General features: G+C 47.7%; 2 protein-coding genes across 3 annotated transcripts in view; one reads left to right on the top strand and one right to left on the bottom strand.

The window, feature by feature from the left end:
* LOC310670718 (macrophage mannose receptor 1-like) overlaps positions 1-18,068 on the top strand; it is a 225,773-nt gene continuing 207,705 nt past the window's right edge. Inside the window, exon 1 of the mRNA XM_083426422.1 lies at positions 1-170. The gene's annotated coding sequence lies outside the window, so the exon portion shown is untranslated. The remainder of the gene's footprint in view (positions 171-18,068) is intronic.
* Positions 3,157-16,249, bottom strand: LOC310670598 (zinc finger protein RFP-like). 2 transcript variants are annotated; one of them, XM_083426172.1, is made up of 8 exons: positions 16,155-16,249; positions 13,166-13,601; positions 9,250-9,345; positions 7,302-7,532; positions 6,207-6,229; positions 5,049-5,164; positions 4,204-4,236; positions 3,157-3,969 (listed from the first exon to the last, which is right to left on the bottom strand). In XM_083426172.1, the coding sequence occupies exons 2-8, from the start codon at positions 13,580-13,582 to the stop codon at positions 3,452-3,454; spliced, it is 1,434 nt and encodes a 477-aa protein (XP_083282298.1). In that variant the 5' UTR covers positions 13,583-13,601; positions 16,155-16,249; the 3' UTR covers positions 3,157-3,451. The 2 variants fall into 2 exon arrangements, with proteins under 2 accessions (XP_083282298.1, XP_083282299.1); XM_083426173.1 differs by having other exon boundaries at positions 13,166-13,595; positions 16,155-16,234.

The following is an 18,068-nucleotide window of genomic DNA, read 5'->3' as shown; positions in this document are numbered from 1 at the left end:
ATCGAGTCCAACCCCCTGCCAAGCAGGAAACACCATCAGAGCACTCCTGACATATGGTTGTCAAGCCTCTGCTTAAAGACCTCCAAAGAAGGAGACTCCACCACACTCCTTGGCAGCAAATTCCACTGTCGAACAGCTCTTACTGTCAGGAAGTTCTTCCTAATGTTTAGGTGGAATCTTCTTTCTTGTAGTTTGGATCCATTGCTCCGTGTCCGCTTCTCTGGAGCAGCAGAAAACAACCTTTCTCCCTCCTCTATGTGATATCCTTTTATATATTTGAACATGGCTATCATATCACCCCTTAACTTCCTCTTCTCCAGGCTAAACATGCCCAGCTCCCTTAACCGTTCCTCATAAGGCATCATTTCCAGGCTTTTGACCATTTTGGATTCTCCTGCGTGGGTGTCTGAGGGCCCTGCTCCTTCCTGCCACTCACCATCTGGCCCGAGCCTCACAGGGACTGCTGCGCTCTGCTGCCCAGGAGGATTCTCCTGTGTGGGTGTCTGAGGGCCCTGCTCCTTCCTGCCACTTACCATCTGGCAGCGCAGCATTCCCTGTGAGGCTTCAGGCCCCGCCCCGGGCCAGATGGTGAGTGGCAGGAAGGAGCAGGGCCCTCAGACACCCACACAGGAGAGTCCTCCTGGGCAGCAGAGCGCAGCAGCTTCAGGCCCCGCCCCAGGCCAGATGGTAAGCGGCAGGAAGGAGCAGGGCCCTCAGACACCCACACAGGAGAGTCCTCCTGGGCAGCAGAGCGCAGCAGCAGTCCTTGTGGGGCTTCAGGCCCCGCCCCGGGCCAGATGGTAAGTGGCAGGAAGGAGCAGGGCCTTCAGACACCCACACAGGAGAATCCTCCTGGGCAGCAGAGCGCAGCATTCCCTGTGAGGCTTCAGGCCCCGCCCCGGGACACGAGCTCCAGAAATAGCTTGCCACATTCCAGAGCCGTGCACGCTCTATCAGCAGATAATGCACACAGCGAAAGATGCAGTCAGGAGAGCATATTTACAACTTTATTCAGCGTTGGTCAGAACAAAGAGAAAACATGACTGCCTGCTTCAGTGTCTCTGGCAGAGAGAGAGAGAAACGAAAACAAAGACACAACAGAAACATCCTGTGAAACAGGAAATGCGCAGGCTGTGACACAAACATCCTGCTCTCTTTTAAGGTGGAACGGAAATATCCTAACACCAATCACCCGCCCAATCACCGCTGTGTATCTCCTACTCACGGCTGCCAACAATCGGCATAGCTGTCAACTTTTCCATTTTCTTGCGAGAAATCCTATTTGGAATAAGGGAATTTCCCTTTAAAAATGGGAAACGTTGACAGCTATGACAATCGCCCACCCCCCCTATGCACTACCCGTCTAAGACGACCCCAAATTTTAAACAATATTTCTTAATAAAAAATCCTACGTCTTATACACTTAAAAATATGGTACTTCTTAGTACTGTGCATGGTTAAAGTACGTCATTCCCCAGTGTTGGTCACTAACTTGGATGGCTTAAAAAGATGAATGGACCCTTATCCCCTAAGGGTTCACCAAGAAAGACCTGGTTATGTTTAGAATGATATGGCACAGGGAAATGTTCCCTGATACCAAGATGAGGGATTCTATGGAATGCAGATAGAGAGAATTGATAATAATAATGAATGCCCTCCCATCAGATGTCAAGGAAATAAACAACTATCTGACTTTCAGAAGACATCTGAAGGCAGCCCTGTTCAGGGAAGTTTTTAATGTTTGATGCTGTATTGTGTTTTTAACATTCAGTTGGGAGCCACCCAGATGGGCGGAATAGAAATAAATAAATAAATAAATAAATAAATGATGATGATGATGATGATGATGATGGAATCTCAGCTAAAACAGGAAACCTGTTTCATTGGAACAGATTAAAACTGAGTAACATTAAAAAAATAAAAAAAAAGAATAATGATCTGTTGTGACCTTGACGGAAGCATACAATAGATGAGCCTTCTTGTGTTTTGGCTCATCCCCCCCTTTTTTTCTCCCCCCCCCTCCTTCTTTCCTTTTTCTTTCCCATAATGGCTTATGTTCTATGCCATGTATTTTGATATTTTTTGTAGTTTTTTCACCTTTTCCATTATTATTATTGTTAAGGATTTTTGTTTTGTAATTTTGGTTGTTTATATTTATCTGTATTTGTTTAAAGCAAAATAAATAAATAAATTAAAAATAAAAAGACCAATGGAAAAAATTATGGTGGTTATTGCTATCAAAGGCTACTAGCCACACTGGCTTATCCTCTTACCTCCACAGCTCTAAAAATGCCTCGCTGCCACACTGGAGAAATTTGTTCACCTTTCGTTTCCAAAGAAACAGCGAACTCAGAATATAGGGAAGCTTCGCTGCAAAGAATCCTTTGTCGCCGTTGACAGCCATCATTGCTTGCATGCAAAAACAAGTTGCAGATGTGGCTCAGAGTTCCAACACTCTTTCTTTTTTTTTTTTGCAATTTCATGTAAATACGCCAAGGATCTACCCACCAAGGAATAATAAAATCACAGAAGTGTTGAGTTTGAAGAGATCTCCTAGGGTCCTCTAGTCCGACCCCTTGAATTACAGGAATCTCAGCTAAAGCATAGGGGACGCGGGTGGCGCTGTGGGTAAAAGCCTCAGCGCCTAGGGCTTGCCAATCGAAAGGTCGGCGGTTCGAATCCCCGCGGCGGGGTGCGCTCCCGTTGTTCGGTCCCAGCGCCTGCCAACCTAGCAGTTCGAAGGCACTCTTAAGTGCAAGTAGATAAATAGGGACCGCTTACTAGCGGGAAGGTAAACGGCGTTTCCGTGTGCGGCTCTGGCTCGCCAGAGCAGCGATGTCACGCTGGCCACGTGACCCGGAAGTGTCTGCGGACAGCGCTGGCCCCCGGCCTCTTTGAGTGAGATGGGCGCACAACCCTAGAGTCTGTCAAGACTGGCCCGTACGGGCAGGGGTACCTTTACCTTTACCTTTTACAGCTAGAGCATCCAGGACAGATGGCCATCTAACCTCTGCTTAAAAATCTCCAAAGAAGGAGAACCCACAACCTCCAAAGGGAGACCGCTCCACTGTCAAACAGCTCTTACAGTCAAAAACATTTAGCCACAGAAAAGCTTCAGATCCTGGACTTTCCACAACAAATAAAGCTCAGGCCACCTTGGGAGTAACGACCCTTTATTCTTTTTATTTGTGTGTTAAGAATATATATATAAAACTTCCCATGGTTCTAAAGAAACCTCCAAGGCTGCTCATTCTGTAAGATAAAATCGAACATTAAAAAGCATTTACACCGATTTCAAAGAAAGGCAGCTTCTGTTTTGTGCAAAAACAGAACCGCAGAGTGTGGAAGAATAGCCAGCCTTTTGGTCTGGAGGTTTGTTGTTAGCTTGGATTGGGAGCAGCCGGAGGGAAGGAGCAGAAAATAGATCAACAAGAGAGGCTGCACGCCTTTCTCACGGGCAGAGTTGGAGATGGGATTTTTTCCAGATCCAAAAGAAGGGGCAGAAGGTGTCGGACGAGGATTCGGCTAAGGAGAAAGTGTGGAGCAGGCTTGCTGCCTCAGCATCAAAAAAAGCCACCTGTTGGGCATCCAGATTCAGGGCCACTCGTATTCTTTGGGGCTCCCTGCTCGGATACAGGAAAGGGTAATGCGGAGGGACAACAGCTCTGTACTGACCCTCCCACCTCCCAATAGCCCAGACGCCGGCTTCCGGGGAAGGCTGTGCGTCCTTCCTGACCACCACAAGCGGTTTGGAGATGCCCAGAGCCCAGGCGCCCTCGTTCCTCACTTCGACTTCCCAGTAGCTTCTGCCGGAGCTGAAGGACTCCCGGCACTGAGCGCACGGCCAGCGCTCAAATCGGCCAGCGCCGGGAGGAAGGCCCTGCGGCCTTTCTGCCAGCGCCAAACTTCTCAGGTCCTCGGATACGATGAGCCGAGGATGAGCTGTGGCTGGGTTCAGAGACACTTTCGCTGCGGAAGAAGAGAAGAAGAGGAAGAGTTTGGAATTGATATCCCACTTTATCACTACCCGAAGGAGTCTCAAAGCGGCTCACATTCTCCTTTCCCTTCCTCCCCCACAACAAACACTCTGTGGCTACTTCTCGATCCAGTTTCCCACCCTGGATTTAAAGGGAGTGAACAAAGAAATAGGTGGTCAGCTATTGAGAGGTACCTCAACACCACCTTTTGCTGCCTGAAATTTACCTTTACGCAGTGAATATCCAGATATCAGATTGCCTGTAGAAGAAAATGGAGGAGTGAGATCAAAGGAGTGCTTCAGATGAACAGAAAACCACCCCATGTGTAAAAACCAGTAACCGATAGACTCCCCCCCTTTTGTTAAGAGGGCTTTTAATCAAAAGTTGCAGGACCACCTATCGGGAATGTGGTACCAGTAGATTTTGGCAATCTGGGGAAAACCCAATTTCCTGTTAGCTCCGATTGAGCACTAAAGAGTCGTTTTCCGCCCCCAGGAGCGTGACGGAAGCGGCAGAAGAAGAGGAGGTGTGGATAAGCCAGTCTGTATATGTTTTTCTTGTGAAATTGCTTTGGGAAGCTTTATGAGAAGCGATTCCTAAAGGAAATTAAGTGAATAAATAAATATTCAACTGAACAGTGCTTTGGGGTGCCTTCCAACGCCAAAAGTCTATAGGATGGATCCTGGCTTGCCCATGAAATCCAGTCACCTTCAATTCGAGTCTGGTTAAGGTGTATGTGTGTGTTATGGCTTTATAACTCTGCCATTTCCAGGTTCCTAGCTGACAATGCAGGGCCTTCATTCTTTCATCGAGGGGCTGACAGGAGAGAAGAATCCAGACTTCCTTAGGCCTTCTCTGTGCTCCTCTGCTGCAAGGCAACAATGCCCTAGGAAGCAGTTACTTCCAGAGGCAGGAAGCTGGGCTTCTGGTAGAAATAAAAGATGGCCTCCTCACTGTTGCCTGAGCTCCCCTGCATCTGAGAGAAATCTCCTACAAAGCCTCATTCCCACACCAATCCCACCCTCCCCCTTTGCCTGGCAGCCGACTCCCCACCCAAAACCCTTCCGATACCTTTGAATTTCTCTGTGAACTTCTGCAAAATGGCAGTGACGTCCCAAAACTCCCAAGTTTTCCATTTTAGTTTTGGAGGGAAAGTGGCTACGTTTTTAAACTTGACCTCCTTGCTCCTGAAGAGAGAGAAAAAGAGTATATAATAATGATTTATCGCTTTATCTGGATAGATTAATAATCACAGTGGCAGGAAAAAAGAGAAATGGACAGAGGAAGGAAGGAAGGAAGGAAGGAAGGAAGGAAGGAAGGAAGGAAGGAAGGAAGGTGAACACCAAGAAGCCCGACCCACAGGGACAGAAAACTGGCACAATTTGGGTCATTTTTGTACTGTAGGTCACACTCCACCCTTCCTGCCTTGCGGGCTGCTTAGTGGAGAAGAAGACACCATAATAAACAGCTGGGCTTCAAGACTATCTAAAATTCTGTTGGGAAACTGTGTACGTGCAGCTACTCACACAGAGTCAATTAAGGTTTGCAGACAGCCAGAAGGCAATCTGAAGGAGTAAGTCTGCCTGGTGATAACAGAGACATGGAGAGAGCTCCCTGATTGGTCAAGCTCTCTCAAGGGAGTGATAATTAATGGCCTACTAACTGGAATATGTTGGTTCAGTGTTCAGAGTTCTGTGTCAGTGTAGGAGTTGTGAGTCGTGTCAGAGAGAGCTAGCAAAAGATCCGTGTTCTGTTCCTGTAAATAGTCCATTATATATAATAAACACCTAACTACAAGTTCCTGGTTCCTGCTTCGTCTATCCTGTCTGCAGCCAAGTCACCAATTGCTTCCGTGGATTCTGCTTTTACTCTGCTAGGTCCTGCAACTAGTCAGAAAGTTGCGAAACACCAAATAGGTTTTGCCAATAAGTTCATCCCACACCATCCCAAGAATAGTCCAACAGATCATCCACCTCTCACAGGAAGTGCCGCCCCTTTAAGGACAAGCCGATTGACGTTCGACAAGTGACATTAAAAGGTAGAGGAGATTCCTTCACCGCCACCTTCTTCCCTGTGCAAATCTGGGTGGTCCTTTGGAAGAGCTGAGCCAGGTACAAATACAACTGGGGAAGGAACAGGTTAAACGGCGCTGCAGCAGCAACTTCCCCTATTGTGCAAAGTCTCCCAAGATTAACCAAATGTGAAACAGAATGAAGGGGACCCACTTACCTTTGCAAGGTGCCTGCAACGTCCTAGAGTGGGGAGAGGGAGAAGAGGGAAATGAGTGCCCTGCCGCAGGCTGCTAAGGAGACCCCCACAGAAATTGAATGCCCCCTGGGGTAAGGATGCATTGGGGTTTAAAATTTCTAGCTAAGAATCGCTGGGAAAGAAAACTAAAACTGCCAATACCCTAATGCATGCCCTTATACCAGGGGTCAGCAGACGTTTTCAGCAGGGGGCCGGTCCACTGTCCCTCAGACCTTGTGGGGGGCCGGACCATATTTTGAAGGGGGGGAAATGAACAAATTCCTATGCCCCACAAATAACCCAGAGATGCATTTTAAATAAAAGGACACATTCTACTCATGTAGAAACACGCTGATTCCTGGACCATCCGCGAGCCCAATTAAGAAGGCGATTCGGCTGGATCCGGCCCCCGGGCCTTAGTTTGCCTACTCATGCCTTATACAAATCTGTGGTACGACTGCATTTGGAGTCCTGTATAAAGTTCTGGTCACCTCAACTCAAAAAAGGATATTGTTGAGTTGGAAAAGGTTAAAGGGGGGGGGGCAATCTTCTCCCCATCCCCCCCCCCACGACTACTTCTTCCCCCAGCTTTATTCTGTATACAGTGGTACCTCAGGTTAAGTACTTAATTCGTTCCGGAGGTCCGTACTTAACCTGAAACTGTTCTTAACCTGAAGCACCACTTTAGCTAATGGGGCCTCCCGCTGCTGCGCGATTTCTGTTCTCATCCTGAAGCAAAGTTCTTAACCTGAAGCACTATTTCTGGGTTAGTGGAGTCTGTAACCTGAAGCGTATGTAACCTGAGGTACCACTGTACAACACTATAATCATGCCTCGGCTCCCGAACGCCTTGGGAGTTGAACGTTCTGGCTCCCAAATGATCGAAAACCGGAAGTGGGTGTTGCAGTTTTCGAACGTTCTTTCGGAAGCCGAATGTCAAACAGGGCTTCCGATTGGCTGCAGAAGCTGCAGCCATTCAGAAGCTGTGCTTTGGAAGTCGAACGGACTTCCGGAACGGATTCTGTTCGACTTCTCAGGTATAACTGTACTGGGGGGAAATGCAGCCAGCCATCTTACCTGCAGGAAGTCACTCACAGGCAGCCGAGATGTCTGCTCCATCTCTTGGATGCTGCTGCCCAGGGATGAGAGGTCCTGGGAGAGTTTGGCCATCTGCTCATCCCTCTTTGTCACAATCTCCTTCTTGGCCCACTCCATCTGTGCCACAATGAAGCCCAGCTGCTTTTTGATAATGTGGTACAGCTGCTTGACCCCCACCGTCATCTTCTCCCGCTCGGATTCTATCCGTTTCTGCAGCAGGTGGAGAGAGAGGGGAGCCGGTGCGGTGTGGTGGTTAGAGAGTTCGACTAGGGGACCTGAGGGACCAGGGTTCAAATCCCACCCACCCCACCCAGCCATAATGCTCACTGGTTGCCCTTGGGCCAGCCACTGTCTCTAACCTAAGAAATGCAAATATGCATAGCTGTCAACTTACAGCTTTGAAAATAAGGGATCAGCAGCCAAAATAAGGGATTTTGCTGTTGTAAAGAGTTACATACATTGGTAGGATTGACAGCATCTGTCAATCCGGCATGAGGTGGTTGCGATGCTGCGGCGGCCGCTGAATATAATAATAATAATTTATTATTTGTACCCCGCCCATCTGGCTGGGTTTCCCCAGCCACTCTGGGCGGCTTCCACAAAAACCAAAAATACACTAATATGTCATACATTAAAAACTTCCCCAAACAGGGCTGCCTTAAGATGTCTTCTGAATGTCAGGTAGTTGTTTATCGCTTTGACATCTGATGGGAGGGCGTTCCACAGGGGAGGCGCCACTACTGAGAAGGCCCTCTGCCTGGTTCCCTGTAGCTTTGCTTCTCGCAATGAGGGAACTGCCAGGAGGCCCTCGGCGCTGGACCTCAGTGTCCGGGCAGAACGATGGGGGTGGAGACGCTCCTTCAGTATACTGGGCCGAGGCCATTTAGGGCTTTAAAGGTCAACACCAACACTTTGAATTGTGCTCGGAAACGTATTGGCCTTCTGCGTCCCTCCCCATCCCCTCCTCTTCCTCCTCCCTCAGGCCGCCTCCTCAGCTGCCACCACCGCTGCCGCCTCCGGGCTCGCGGGCGGCATGGGCGAGAGTCTCTCTCCCTCACCCCCTCTCTCGTAGCGGGGCAGGGCCGATGGAACTCCTTGCGCCAGGACGATGGCGCCAGCACGCTCTCTCTCTCTCGGCGGAGGACCCTGAGCCGCTGCTTCCCTCCCGACCATGAAACCCGGGAAATTTAAGTGACATCATCAATAAGGGACAGCAGCGGGACACGGCACTGGGATAAGGGAGTTTCCCGCCAAATAAGGGACGGTTGACAGCTATGGCAAATATGCCACCCTGAGTTTTCTTGGAGGAAACCTGGGGTATGAAGGTAATAATAAAAATATAAAGCAAAATCAGACATCTGCAGTCCTACATCATGTTACGTGTGCTTCATGATACGTTTGTTCAGGTTGCGGTCCGCGGCGACCCAGAAGTACCGGAAAGGGTTACTTCCGGGTTTCGCCACTCACGCAGAAGCGCTAAATCGCACTTTGCGCATGCACACAAGCACCAAATCACACTGCGCACCTGTGCAGATACAGCGCTTCAGGTTGCGGGCTTTTCATGTTGCGAATGGGCCTCCGGAACAGATCCTGTTCGCAACCAGAGGTACCACTGTATTTACAACATTTTCCATCCCGTCTCGTCTTCCAAGAGATCAGGGTGGCATGCATTGTTGGTATTCCCTCCTGCCCCTTCACCCCCCAAAAAAAATCCATTTATGGATCGCATTGTGGTGCATGATCCACCTTTAGGGAACCACAACATTCAGCTATGCTCCCAAGGCTCAATAGCTTTCTAGGGCATTCTAGGAAGTCAGAGCATCCCCAAGGGGCTTTCTGAGAGCTCAGGATACACTAGGCAACTCCTGGTGGCACACGGCGCTTAAAATAACAGTTCCACAAGTTCCTGGTGAAAAGAGACACATACAAGCAGGTCTTGGCTTTCCTTTTCTGTATTCAATATATGCACCAGTATCTCATCTCGCTGCTTCCTCATCACTTCCAGCAAGCTGCAGACGTGATCCTGGAGAGGAGGGCGAGAAATCGTGTTAGAGCGGGTTTGGAAAAAGTCACTATTGTTCCATAAAGGGCATCCTGATCAAATTTGCAGATGACACCAAACTGGGAGGGGTGGCTAAGACCCCAGAGGACAGGATCACACTTCAAATTGACCTTGACAGATTAGAGAACTGGGCAAAAACAAACAAGATGAATTTTAACAGGGAGAAATGTAAAGTATTGCACTTGGGCAAAAAAAAATGAGAGGCACAAATACAAGATGGGTGACACCTGGCTTGAGAGCAGTACATGTGAAAAGGATCTAGGAGTCTTGATTGACCACAAACTTGACATGAGTCAACAGTGTGACGCGGCAGCTAAAAAAGCCAATGCAATTCTGGCCTGCATCAATAGGAGTATAGATCAAGGGAAGTAATAGTGCCACTGTATTCTGCTCTGGTCAGACCTCACCTGGAGTACTGTGTCCAGTTCTGGGCACCACAGTTCAAGAAGGACACTGACAAACTGGAACGTGTCCAGAGGAGGGCAACCAAAATGGTCAAAGGCCTGGAAACGATGCCTTATGAGGAACGGCTAAGGAAGCTGGACATGTTTAGCCTGGAGAAGAGGAGGGTAAGGGGTGATATGATAGCCATGTTCAAATATATAAAATGATGTCACATAGAGGAGGGAGAAAGGTTGTTTTCTGCTGCTCCAGAGAAGCGGACACGGAGCAATGGATCCAAACTACAAGAAAGAAGATTCCACCTAAACATTAGGAAGAACTTCCTGACAGTAAGAGCTGTTCGACAGTGGAATTTGCTGCCAAGGAGTGTGGTGGAGTCTCCTTCTTTGGAGGTCTTTAAGCAGAGGCTTGACAACCATATGTCAGGAGTGCTCTGATGGTGTTTCCTGCTTGGCAGGGGGTTGGACTCGATGGCCCTTGTGGTCTCTTCCAACTCTATGATTCTATGATAAAAAATGTTTAAAAGTGCTTTTCCAAAAATAAACAGAGTCCTTTGGGTTGGGGGTAATTCAGATGGAAATTCCTAGGGGTCAAAAAAAGGTTATTTACGTATGCCACTACTGCGGCCCGTGTTTCGTTAGCCAAAAAATGGAAATCGAGCGAGGTCCCAACTAAAGAAGAATGGCAACTTAAGCTGATGGATTATGCGCAACTTGCAGACCTAACTTATAGAACAAGTGAACAAGAAGAACATATGTTTAAAGAAGATTGGAAAATGTTTACTGAATATATGGAGGAAAATTGTGTTTATTTGAAAACTTGGGCAGCATTAAGATAAATTCAACAGTGTAAATCAGTTTTGATGGATGTAATAATGGACTACTGAATGGTTTGGTTTACAGTGGTACCTCAGGTTACATATGCTTCAGGTTACAGACTCCGCTAATCCAGAAATATTACTTTGGGTTAAGTACTTGCTTCAGGATGAGAACAGAAATTGTGCTCCAGCGGCGCGGCAGCAGCAGGAGGCCCCATTAGCTAAAGTGGTGCTTCAGATTAAGAACAGTTTCAGGTTAAGTACGTACCTCTGGAATGAATTAAGTACTTAACCTGAGGTACCACTGTATATAAAATATGCATGGATTTATGTTTTGTAAAATGAACCATGGAAAGAGAAGGGAAGTCATTGATATTTTAAGGTTGTTTAAATAAATATTCTAAAATGTAAAACAGAAATTTAATAAAAATTATAGGGGGGAAAAGAAAGAAATAAGTCACTACTGTTTCAATGGAAGCTCCATTCACTCTGCTCCTTGCTTCCCAATTTCCTTCTGGGGCTTTACTTCAGGAGTGGCTAATTTTCAGCCCTACAAACATTGCTCAGCTACAGCTTGCATCCTCCCTGACCACTGGCCGTAATGGCAGGGGCTGATGGGAGTTGTAGTTCAGTAACATCTGGAGGGAGCCCCAATTTCCTCACCCCTGGATCTATTTTACTGGATGCACGAACTTGGCTGAGTGTCAGGTCTAATGAGCCCAGCAGCTCATTCCCGGTAGGTCTTGCCCCATGGATCAGTTGCCAAGACTGAAAGTGCCCACCTCCCACAGTTGTCTAAGTCCCCTCCTCTACAGGGCTTTCCCCAAGCAATCAGAGACTGTGCCTGCCTGCCGCCTTCCACTGCTATGCTCATTTCAGCCCTCTTCTGGTTCTGGGAGAGAAGGGGTGAGGGGGAGCTTGTCGCAGCAGGGGGGAGGGAGACACTTGTGACTTTTCAGCAGCCTGCTTCATTCTCTGCCTTCTGTCCCCCTCCGCTCCTGCTCTGATTCTGGACATTATCTGCCACAGACTCTCCCTGCCCACTAAGCCCCGTTTCCCCTCCAGCTTCCAACACCTCCTCATCCCAGTCTGCTCCCTGTGACCACTCATGGTTGTCACATGGCCACCCCCAGGCTCTGATCCTTCTTCCCTTAGGGCAGGCGTGGCCAGCTCACAAGAGACTGCGATCTACTCACAGAGTTAAAAGCTGGCAGTGATCTACCCCCTTTTGGGGGGTTCAGGTCAAAGTTGTTGAGCTTTCTGTAGGGAGAAGGAAGGCCCATTTTTTAGGGGTGCAGGGCTAATGTGTTGAGCTTTTATTTAGGGGAGCCAAAGTTGTTGAGCTTCTCTGGGGGGAGCCAGTGATCTACCTGTTGGACGTGCCTGCTTAGGGATTCCCCAGCTAGTTCCTCTGTATAGAGCCAGTCTGTGACAGTCAGTCACCAATTGGTGTCCCTGAACATACTCAGGACTGTTTGGAACCGGGGCAATGGCAAACCTCTCCACTGCTACTCTCCAAAGAGCGTTCCAATTTTACTGCCTGTCCACAAACACAAAGTGTGCCCTGTTTACATCTCCCTGAAACAGTGTCCCACCTACCCTAAGGTTAACAGAAGTCCCCGTTTCCTGGGGACAGTTCCCGGATTTACAAATCAGTCCCCTGACAAAATCCATCTGTTTAGTAGGAAGTTGAAAAGTGTCCCCGGATTGCACAAGATATAGGACACAATATACAATTTGAGGACTGGGGAAAATTGTGGAAGGTAGATCTGAAATTTACAGAACATTCTCTTTTGAAAGAAAATTATATGAAAATGAAGTAGAGATAGTATATAACACCAGTACAAACAGCAAAAATGCACAAAACCGGGTCAAACATTTGTTGGAAATGTAAAGAAAAAGAAGGTACTTTTATCATATGTGGTGGGAATGCAGAGAAGTTTTTTTAAAAAAATGGGAAATGATATATAATGAATTGAAAAAAAATGTTTAAAATGACACTTGTAAAAAAAACCCAGAAGCATTTTTGTTAGGGATTGTAGGACAAGACCTGCCCTGCCAAAAAAATAAAGAACTTATTTATGTATGCTACAACAGCGGCAAGAATCTTGTTAGCACAAGGATGGAAGAACGGGGAAATTCCATCGAAAGAACAGTGGCAAGAAAAACTGATGAGCTATGCGGAATTGGCCAAATTGACATACAAACTGCGTGATAAAGACAATTGTGAACTCTTTACAAATTACCTAAAAGACAACAAAATGGCCTGGACTCCTTGGCAGGTTTTGAATAAACATCCACAAATTTATTAGTTGAACACATGACAGATAAGGCAAGGCAATTTTTTAACATGCAGAGAACAATATGTGCAAAGAAACCAGAGAGGGGAGCTGAGGGAAGTCCGGGGGGGGGGGAGAGAAGGGGGGAAAATAATGTAATTGATTATTTGGACTGATAATTTGTTATGCTGAAATTGTTTAATAAAAATATTTTTTTTAAAAAAGAGAAGAAAAGAAAAGTGTCCCTGGATTCATTGAAAAAAATCTGGTAACCTTAACCTACCCTGTACTCTTGGGCAGCCTCCTCCTTGGGAACCACTTCATGTCCTTTGTGCTCCTTGGACCAGTCACACACCACACAGATGGGGACTTGGTCATCCTTGCAGAAGAGTTTCAGGGGCTCCCCGTGTCTCCCGCAGAACCGCCTCCCTTCAGCCTCCTCCCTCTCCTGATCTCTCAGCTGCTTGGCTATCTCGGCAAAGTTGCCCAGCTGCTTGTTCGGCTTGGACTTTGTTGCCCGGATGGCCCTTTTACACAGAGGGCAGAGGGCGTTGGCAGAAGATTCCCCCCGACACTGGGCAATGCAGGCGGAGCAGAAGCTGTGCTCACACTCTAAAGTAACAGGATCAGTGAAGAAGTCGAGGCAAATGCAACAAGTCACTTCCTCCTGAAGCCTCTTCCTGAGGTTCTCAGCAGCCATGGTGGTTCTCTTCCTGGAACTTCAGGAAAAGAGAGGGAAATAGTGTCAGGAGTTCAGCCTACACTCGAGTAGGACCCTGGTAGAGACACAGGCCCGACTGGCATGTTCTCTTCCTCTTGGTCGATCGTTCAGGAGCTTCAAAAGCTTTCTTCTGCCTGAACATCACAGCGACCGATGCCAACAGACACCGGCACACTTAGGGATCCGCAGTCTTCGCAGCTTGCGTAACAGACCTCAGCAACTCAGCATTTTGGCTAATCTACTTTATTTGCGGGAAGCGGGTGGTGCTGTGGGTTAAAGCACAGAGCCTAGGACTTGCGGATCAGAAGGTCGGCGGTTCGAATCCGCGCGACGGGGTGAGCTCCCGTTGCCTGGTCCCTGCTCCTGCCAACTTAGCAGTTCGAAAGCATGTCAAACTGCAAGTAGATAAATAGGTACCGCTCCGGAGGGAAGGTAAATGGAGTTTCTGTGTGCTGCTCTGGTTCACCAGAAGCGGCTTAGTCATGCTGGCCACATGACCCGGAAGCTGTACGCCGGCTCCCTCGGCCAATAAAGCGAGATGAGTGCCGCAACCCCAGAGTCGGTCATGACTGGACCTAATGGTCAAGGGTCCCTTTACCTTTTTGCCTTACTTGTAAATAAATGCCTTGTATGTAAATAAACGGCAACATGGCTCCCTCTCTCTCTAGCATCAGACAGCAAAGAGAAAAAGAACAAAGGACAATAGCCCCACTTCACGGAACACAGTAACACAAACATCCTGTCTCCGTCACTTCCCACTCTGTGGAATGAAAACATACACCATCATGTGATAGACAACAATCCCATGACTGCAATCATGGAGCAGGAATTCTAACAAATAGTAGCTGTGCCCTTTCTTATATCTCACTAATAGTATATAAACTCTGCTCAAATATATAAACCACAACTTGAAAACCTCACTTTATAGCAAAGCTCTCCAACAAAATACTCAACAGAGCACCTCTTTACCAGAGCACTTAAATTTCACACGACATAATCTCACCTTTCATGTACCTCCACACTAGAACTTGCACCTAGACAACTAGTCCATTAGTTGGTTGACAACTTCAGCAAATCTCAGTCTACACGGAGATGAACTCCTCTTCTGGGCTCTAACACTCTTCACATGTTCTCAACAGCCACTCACTCAGCTTGAGGGTGAGCGGGTGAGAAAATGAGGGATTGTTGGAGGAGGAGGAGGAAGGAAAGGGTATTTCAAGAAAATGAAATGTTTTCCCAAATATCCATTTACATCAAGCATAGCCAACAGACAGCCCACCTGCCCCATCAATCCCAGGTAACATGGCCAATTGACAGGGATCGTGGGAGTTGTAACTCCGTCCTCAATTTAGACAGGTAAATAGATCAAAGTAGGGCTTTGAAGGGAGTGTCATTTTAAGGGGTGAAACTTAATTTTTGCAACTTTCTTCAGCGAGGGGGTCTTAATACACACTCACACACACACAGAGATATATACAGTGGTACCTCAGGTTAAGTGCTTAATTTGTCCATTCTTAATCTGAAGTGAATGTAAGCTGAAGCGTATGTAACCCGAGGTACCACTGTATGTGTACACACACACACACACACACACACACTGATACCTTGGGTTACATACACTTCAGGTTACATACGCTTCGGGTTACAGACTCCGCTAACCCAGAAATAAACCCAGAAGAACCCAAAGTTCTTCGGGTTAAGAACTTTGCTTCAGGCTGAAAACAGAAACCGTGCTCCGGTGGCGCGGCGGCAGCGGGAGGCCCCATTAGCAAAAGTGGTGCTTCAGGTTAAGAACAGTTAAGAGTGGACCTCCAGAACGAATTAAGTACTTAACCCGAGGTACCACTGTATATTTAAAACTGGAACACGCTAAAGCAGGTACTTTTAAAAAAGGTATTGAGCCAGTGTCCATCAATATCTCAGAGACTCTCCCAGACCTCAGAAGAGTGTGTGGTCACTACAAACTGCGATCCTCAACTCCCAGTAGCCTGAATACCAAGTGTCTAGGTAGGTGGAGATTCTGTAACCCTGAGGCTGGCAGACATACACACATCAGCTGTCACAGGAAGGAACTTTCCTTAGGAATAAAGGTTATGGAGGGGGGAGGAAGCAGGCAGAAGGTAAAAACAGAATACAAAATAAACCCACTGTGGCTCTGCAACTGAACTAAACATAGCCTATTGACTGTTCAAGTTTATTCACAAAGGCTCGGTAAAAGCTGGGCAGCTTCATACAAGATTCAGGATTCCAGTATACTAGGCAAGAAACTGGATCCTCTGATGTTGAGGGAGGGGGCAACGAGGCTGCAAACGCAGCTCCGCTTTTCTAAAAAGGTTCTTTGGCTCTTTCCTCGCAAGCTTCCTGGGCTCCCCTTATCCAGTTAGGAGGAAGACTAGGTTGTGCAATAAATAATAATAATAATAATAATAATAATAATAATAATAATAATAATAATGTGGAGCTAGTTTTAAAGCACAGCAATTTCCCTAAGATGCCAGCTCAAAACAGCCGCCAACTTTTTTACCCAGCAAGATAGGAAAGGCGGAGTTACCTGCCCAAACGCTGCGTGCTGCCAATAATTCTGGTACTTATATGGGTGGGGAAGAGAGAGCAGAGAACGGCCAGCGTCCAGAGATGGCGAAACTGTGGATGGGAAAGGGAAAGTTCGAAAGCTGCTCCCGGCGACCGATAAATAGTGGCGGCCGAAGCTACGCCTTTCCCTGCGCGCGCGGGGGGCGTGGCGTGTTTGGGGCAACCATCAATGAATGAGCCGAACGCGCATGAATGAGAAGGCGCGCCGAGTGCCTACGAATCGACGCAGGTGGAGCAGCGAAAGTTGCGCGCGGGGGGGGGGTGAGGGGGGGTGAAAGATGAAAATCTGGCTTTTCAGCCTGCTCTCGCCTGGGCGCCATTTCTTTTCTTGCAATGGGACAGTTCCCATACGAGGGGTTTTAAAGGGCATCGCTTTCCTTAAAACTGCTTGGTGGGAGAGAGGGAGGGAGGGAAAAGGTGTGTTTGCGCGAGCAGCTCTGGATCCCTCCTCGTTTCATTCGAGGGCGGATTCGCTCTCCGTGGATTGGTTGCTCCCGGGAAAGGTGTGGCTCAGACCAATTTCATTCGTTCCCTGGTTTCCCCGCCTGCCGAAAACAGGAGTGGAAAGGCAAGCCGTCTGTTTTATAGACGTAGAGACATCACCTTGCCAACAAAGGTCCGTATAGTTAAAGCTAGGGTTTCCCCCAGTAGTGATGTATGGAAGTGAGAGCTGGACCATAAAGAAGGCTGAAGAATTGATGCTTTTGAATTATGGTGCTGGAGGAGACTCTTGAGAGTCCCATGGACTGCAAGAAGATCAAACCTCTCCATTCTGAAGGAAATCAGTCCTGAGTGCTCACTGGAAGGACAGATCCTGAAGCTGAGGCTCCAATACTTTGGCCACCTCATGAGAAGAGAAGACTCCCTGGAAAAGACCCTGATGTTGGGAAAGATGGAGGGCACAAGGAGAAGGGGACGACAGAGGACGAGATGGTTGGATAGTGTCTTTGAAGCTACAAACATGAGTCTGACCAAACTGCGGGAGGCAGGAGTGCCTGGCGTGCTCTGGTCCATGGGGTCACGAAGAGTTGGACACGACTAAACAACAGGTTTAATCACCTCTTCCTTCTCTTCTGGCTTAGTGCCAGAGTTGGGGCAGCTTCACTTTTTACTCTCTTCGCTTTCATTCTCTCAGGTCCCTCTCACCCCTTTTATTTTGTGCTGTTCATTTAAAAGCGTTGCTAAATCGCATCATGATGCTTAAAAGCAAGCAAACTCTTACAGCAGGCATCCCCAAACTCAGCCCTCCAGATGATTTGGGACTACAACTCCCATCATCCCTGATCACTGGTCCTGTTAGCTAGGGATGATGGGAATTGTAGTCCCAAAACATCTGGAGGGCCAAGTTTGGGGATGCCTGGTCTAGAGAAACAGCATAAAAGGTTTTGCCCTGTACTAGTCTGAACTTGCCCCAGCCTCTCTGGGCAGCTTCCAGCATACAGTGATACCTCAGATTACATATGCTTCAGGTTACAGACTCTGCTAACCTAGAAACAGTACCTCAAGTTAAGAACTTTGCTTCAGGATAAGAACAGAAATTGTGCTCCGGCGGCATGGCGGCAGCAGGAGGCCCCATTAGCTAAAGTGGTGCTTCAGGTTACATATGCTTCAGGTTGCATACGCTTCAGGTTACAGACTCCGCTAACCGAGAAATATTATCTTGGGTTAAAAACTTTGCTTCAGGATGAGAACAGAAATCGTGCAGTGGCGGTGCAGCGGCAGCTGGAGGCCCCATTAGCTAAAGTGGTGCTTCAGGTTAAGAACAGTTTCAGGTTAAGTATGGACCTCCGGAACAAATTAAGTACTTAACCTGAGGTACCACTGTATATAAAAACATTTCCCGAAGAATCCTGGGATCTGTAGTTTAAGGATG

The sequence above is a fragment of the Podarcis tiliguerta genome (assembly GCF_965153285.1).
Source record: "Podarcis tiliguerta genome assembly, chromosome: 2".
Lineage (NCBI taxonomy): Eukaryota > Metazoa > Chordata > Lepidosauria > Squamata > Lacertidae > Podarcis > Podarcis tiliguerta.
This window is presented reverse-complemented; position numbering and strand designations above follow the sequence as displayed.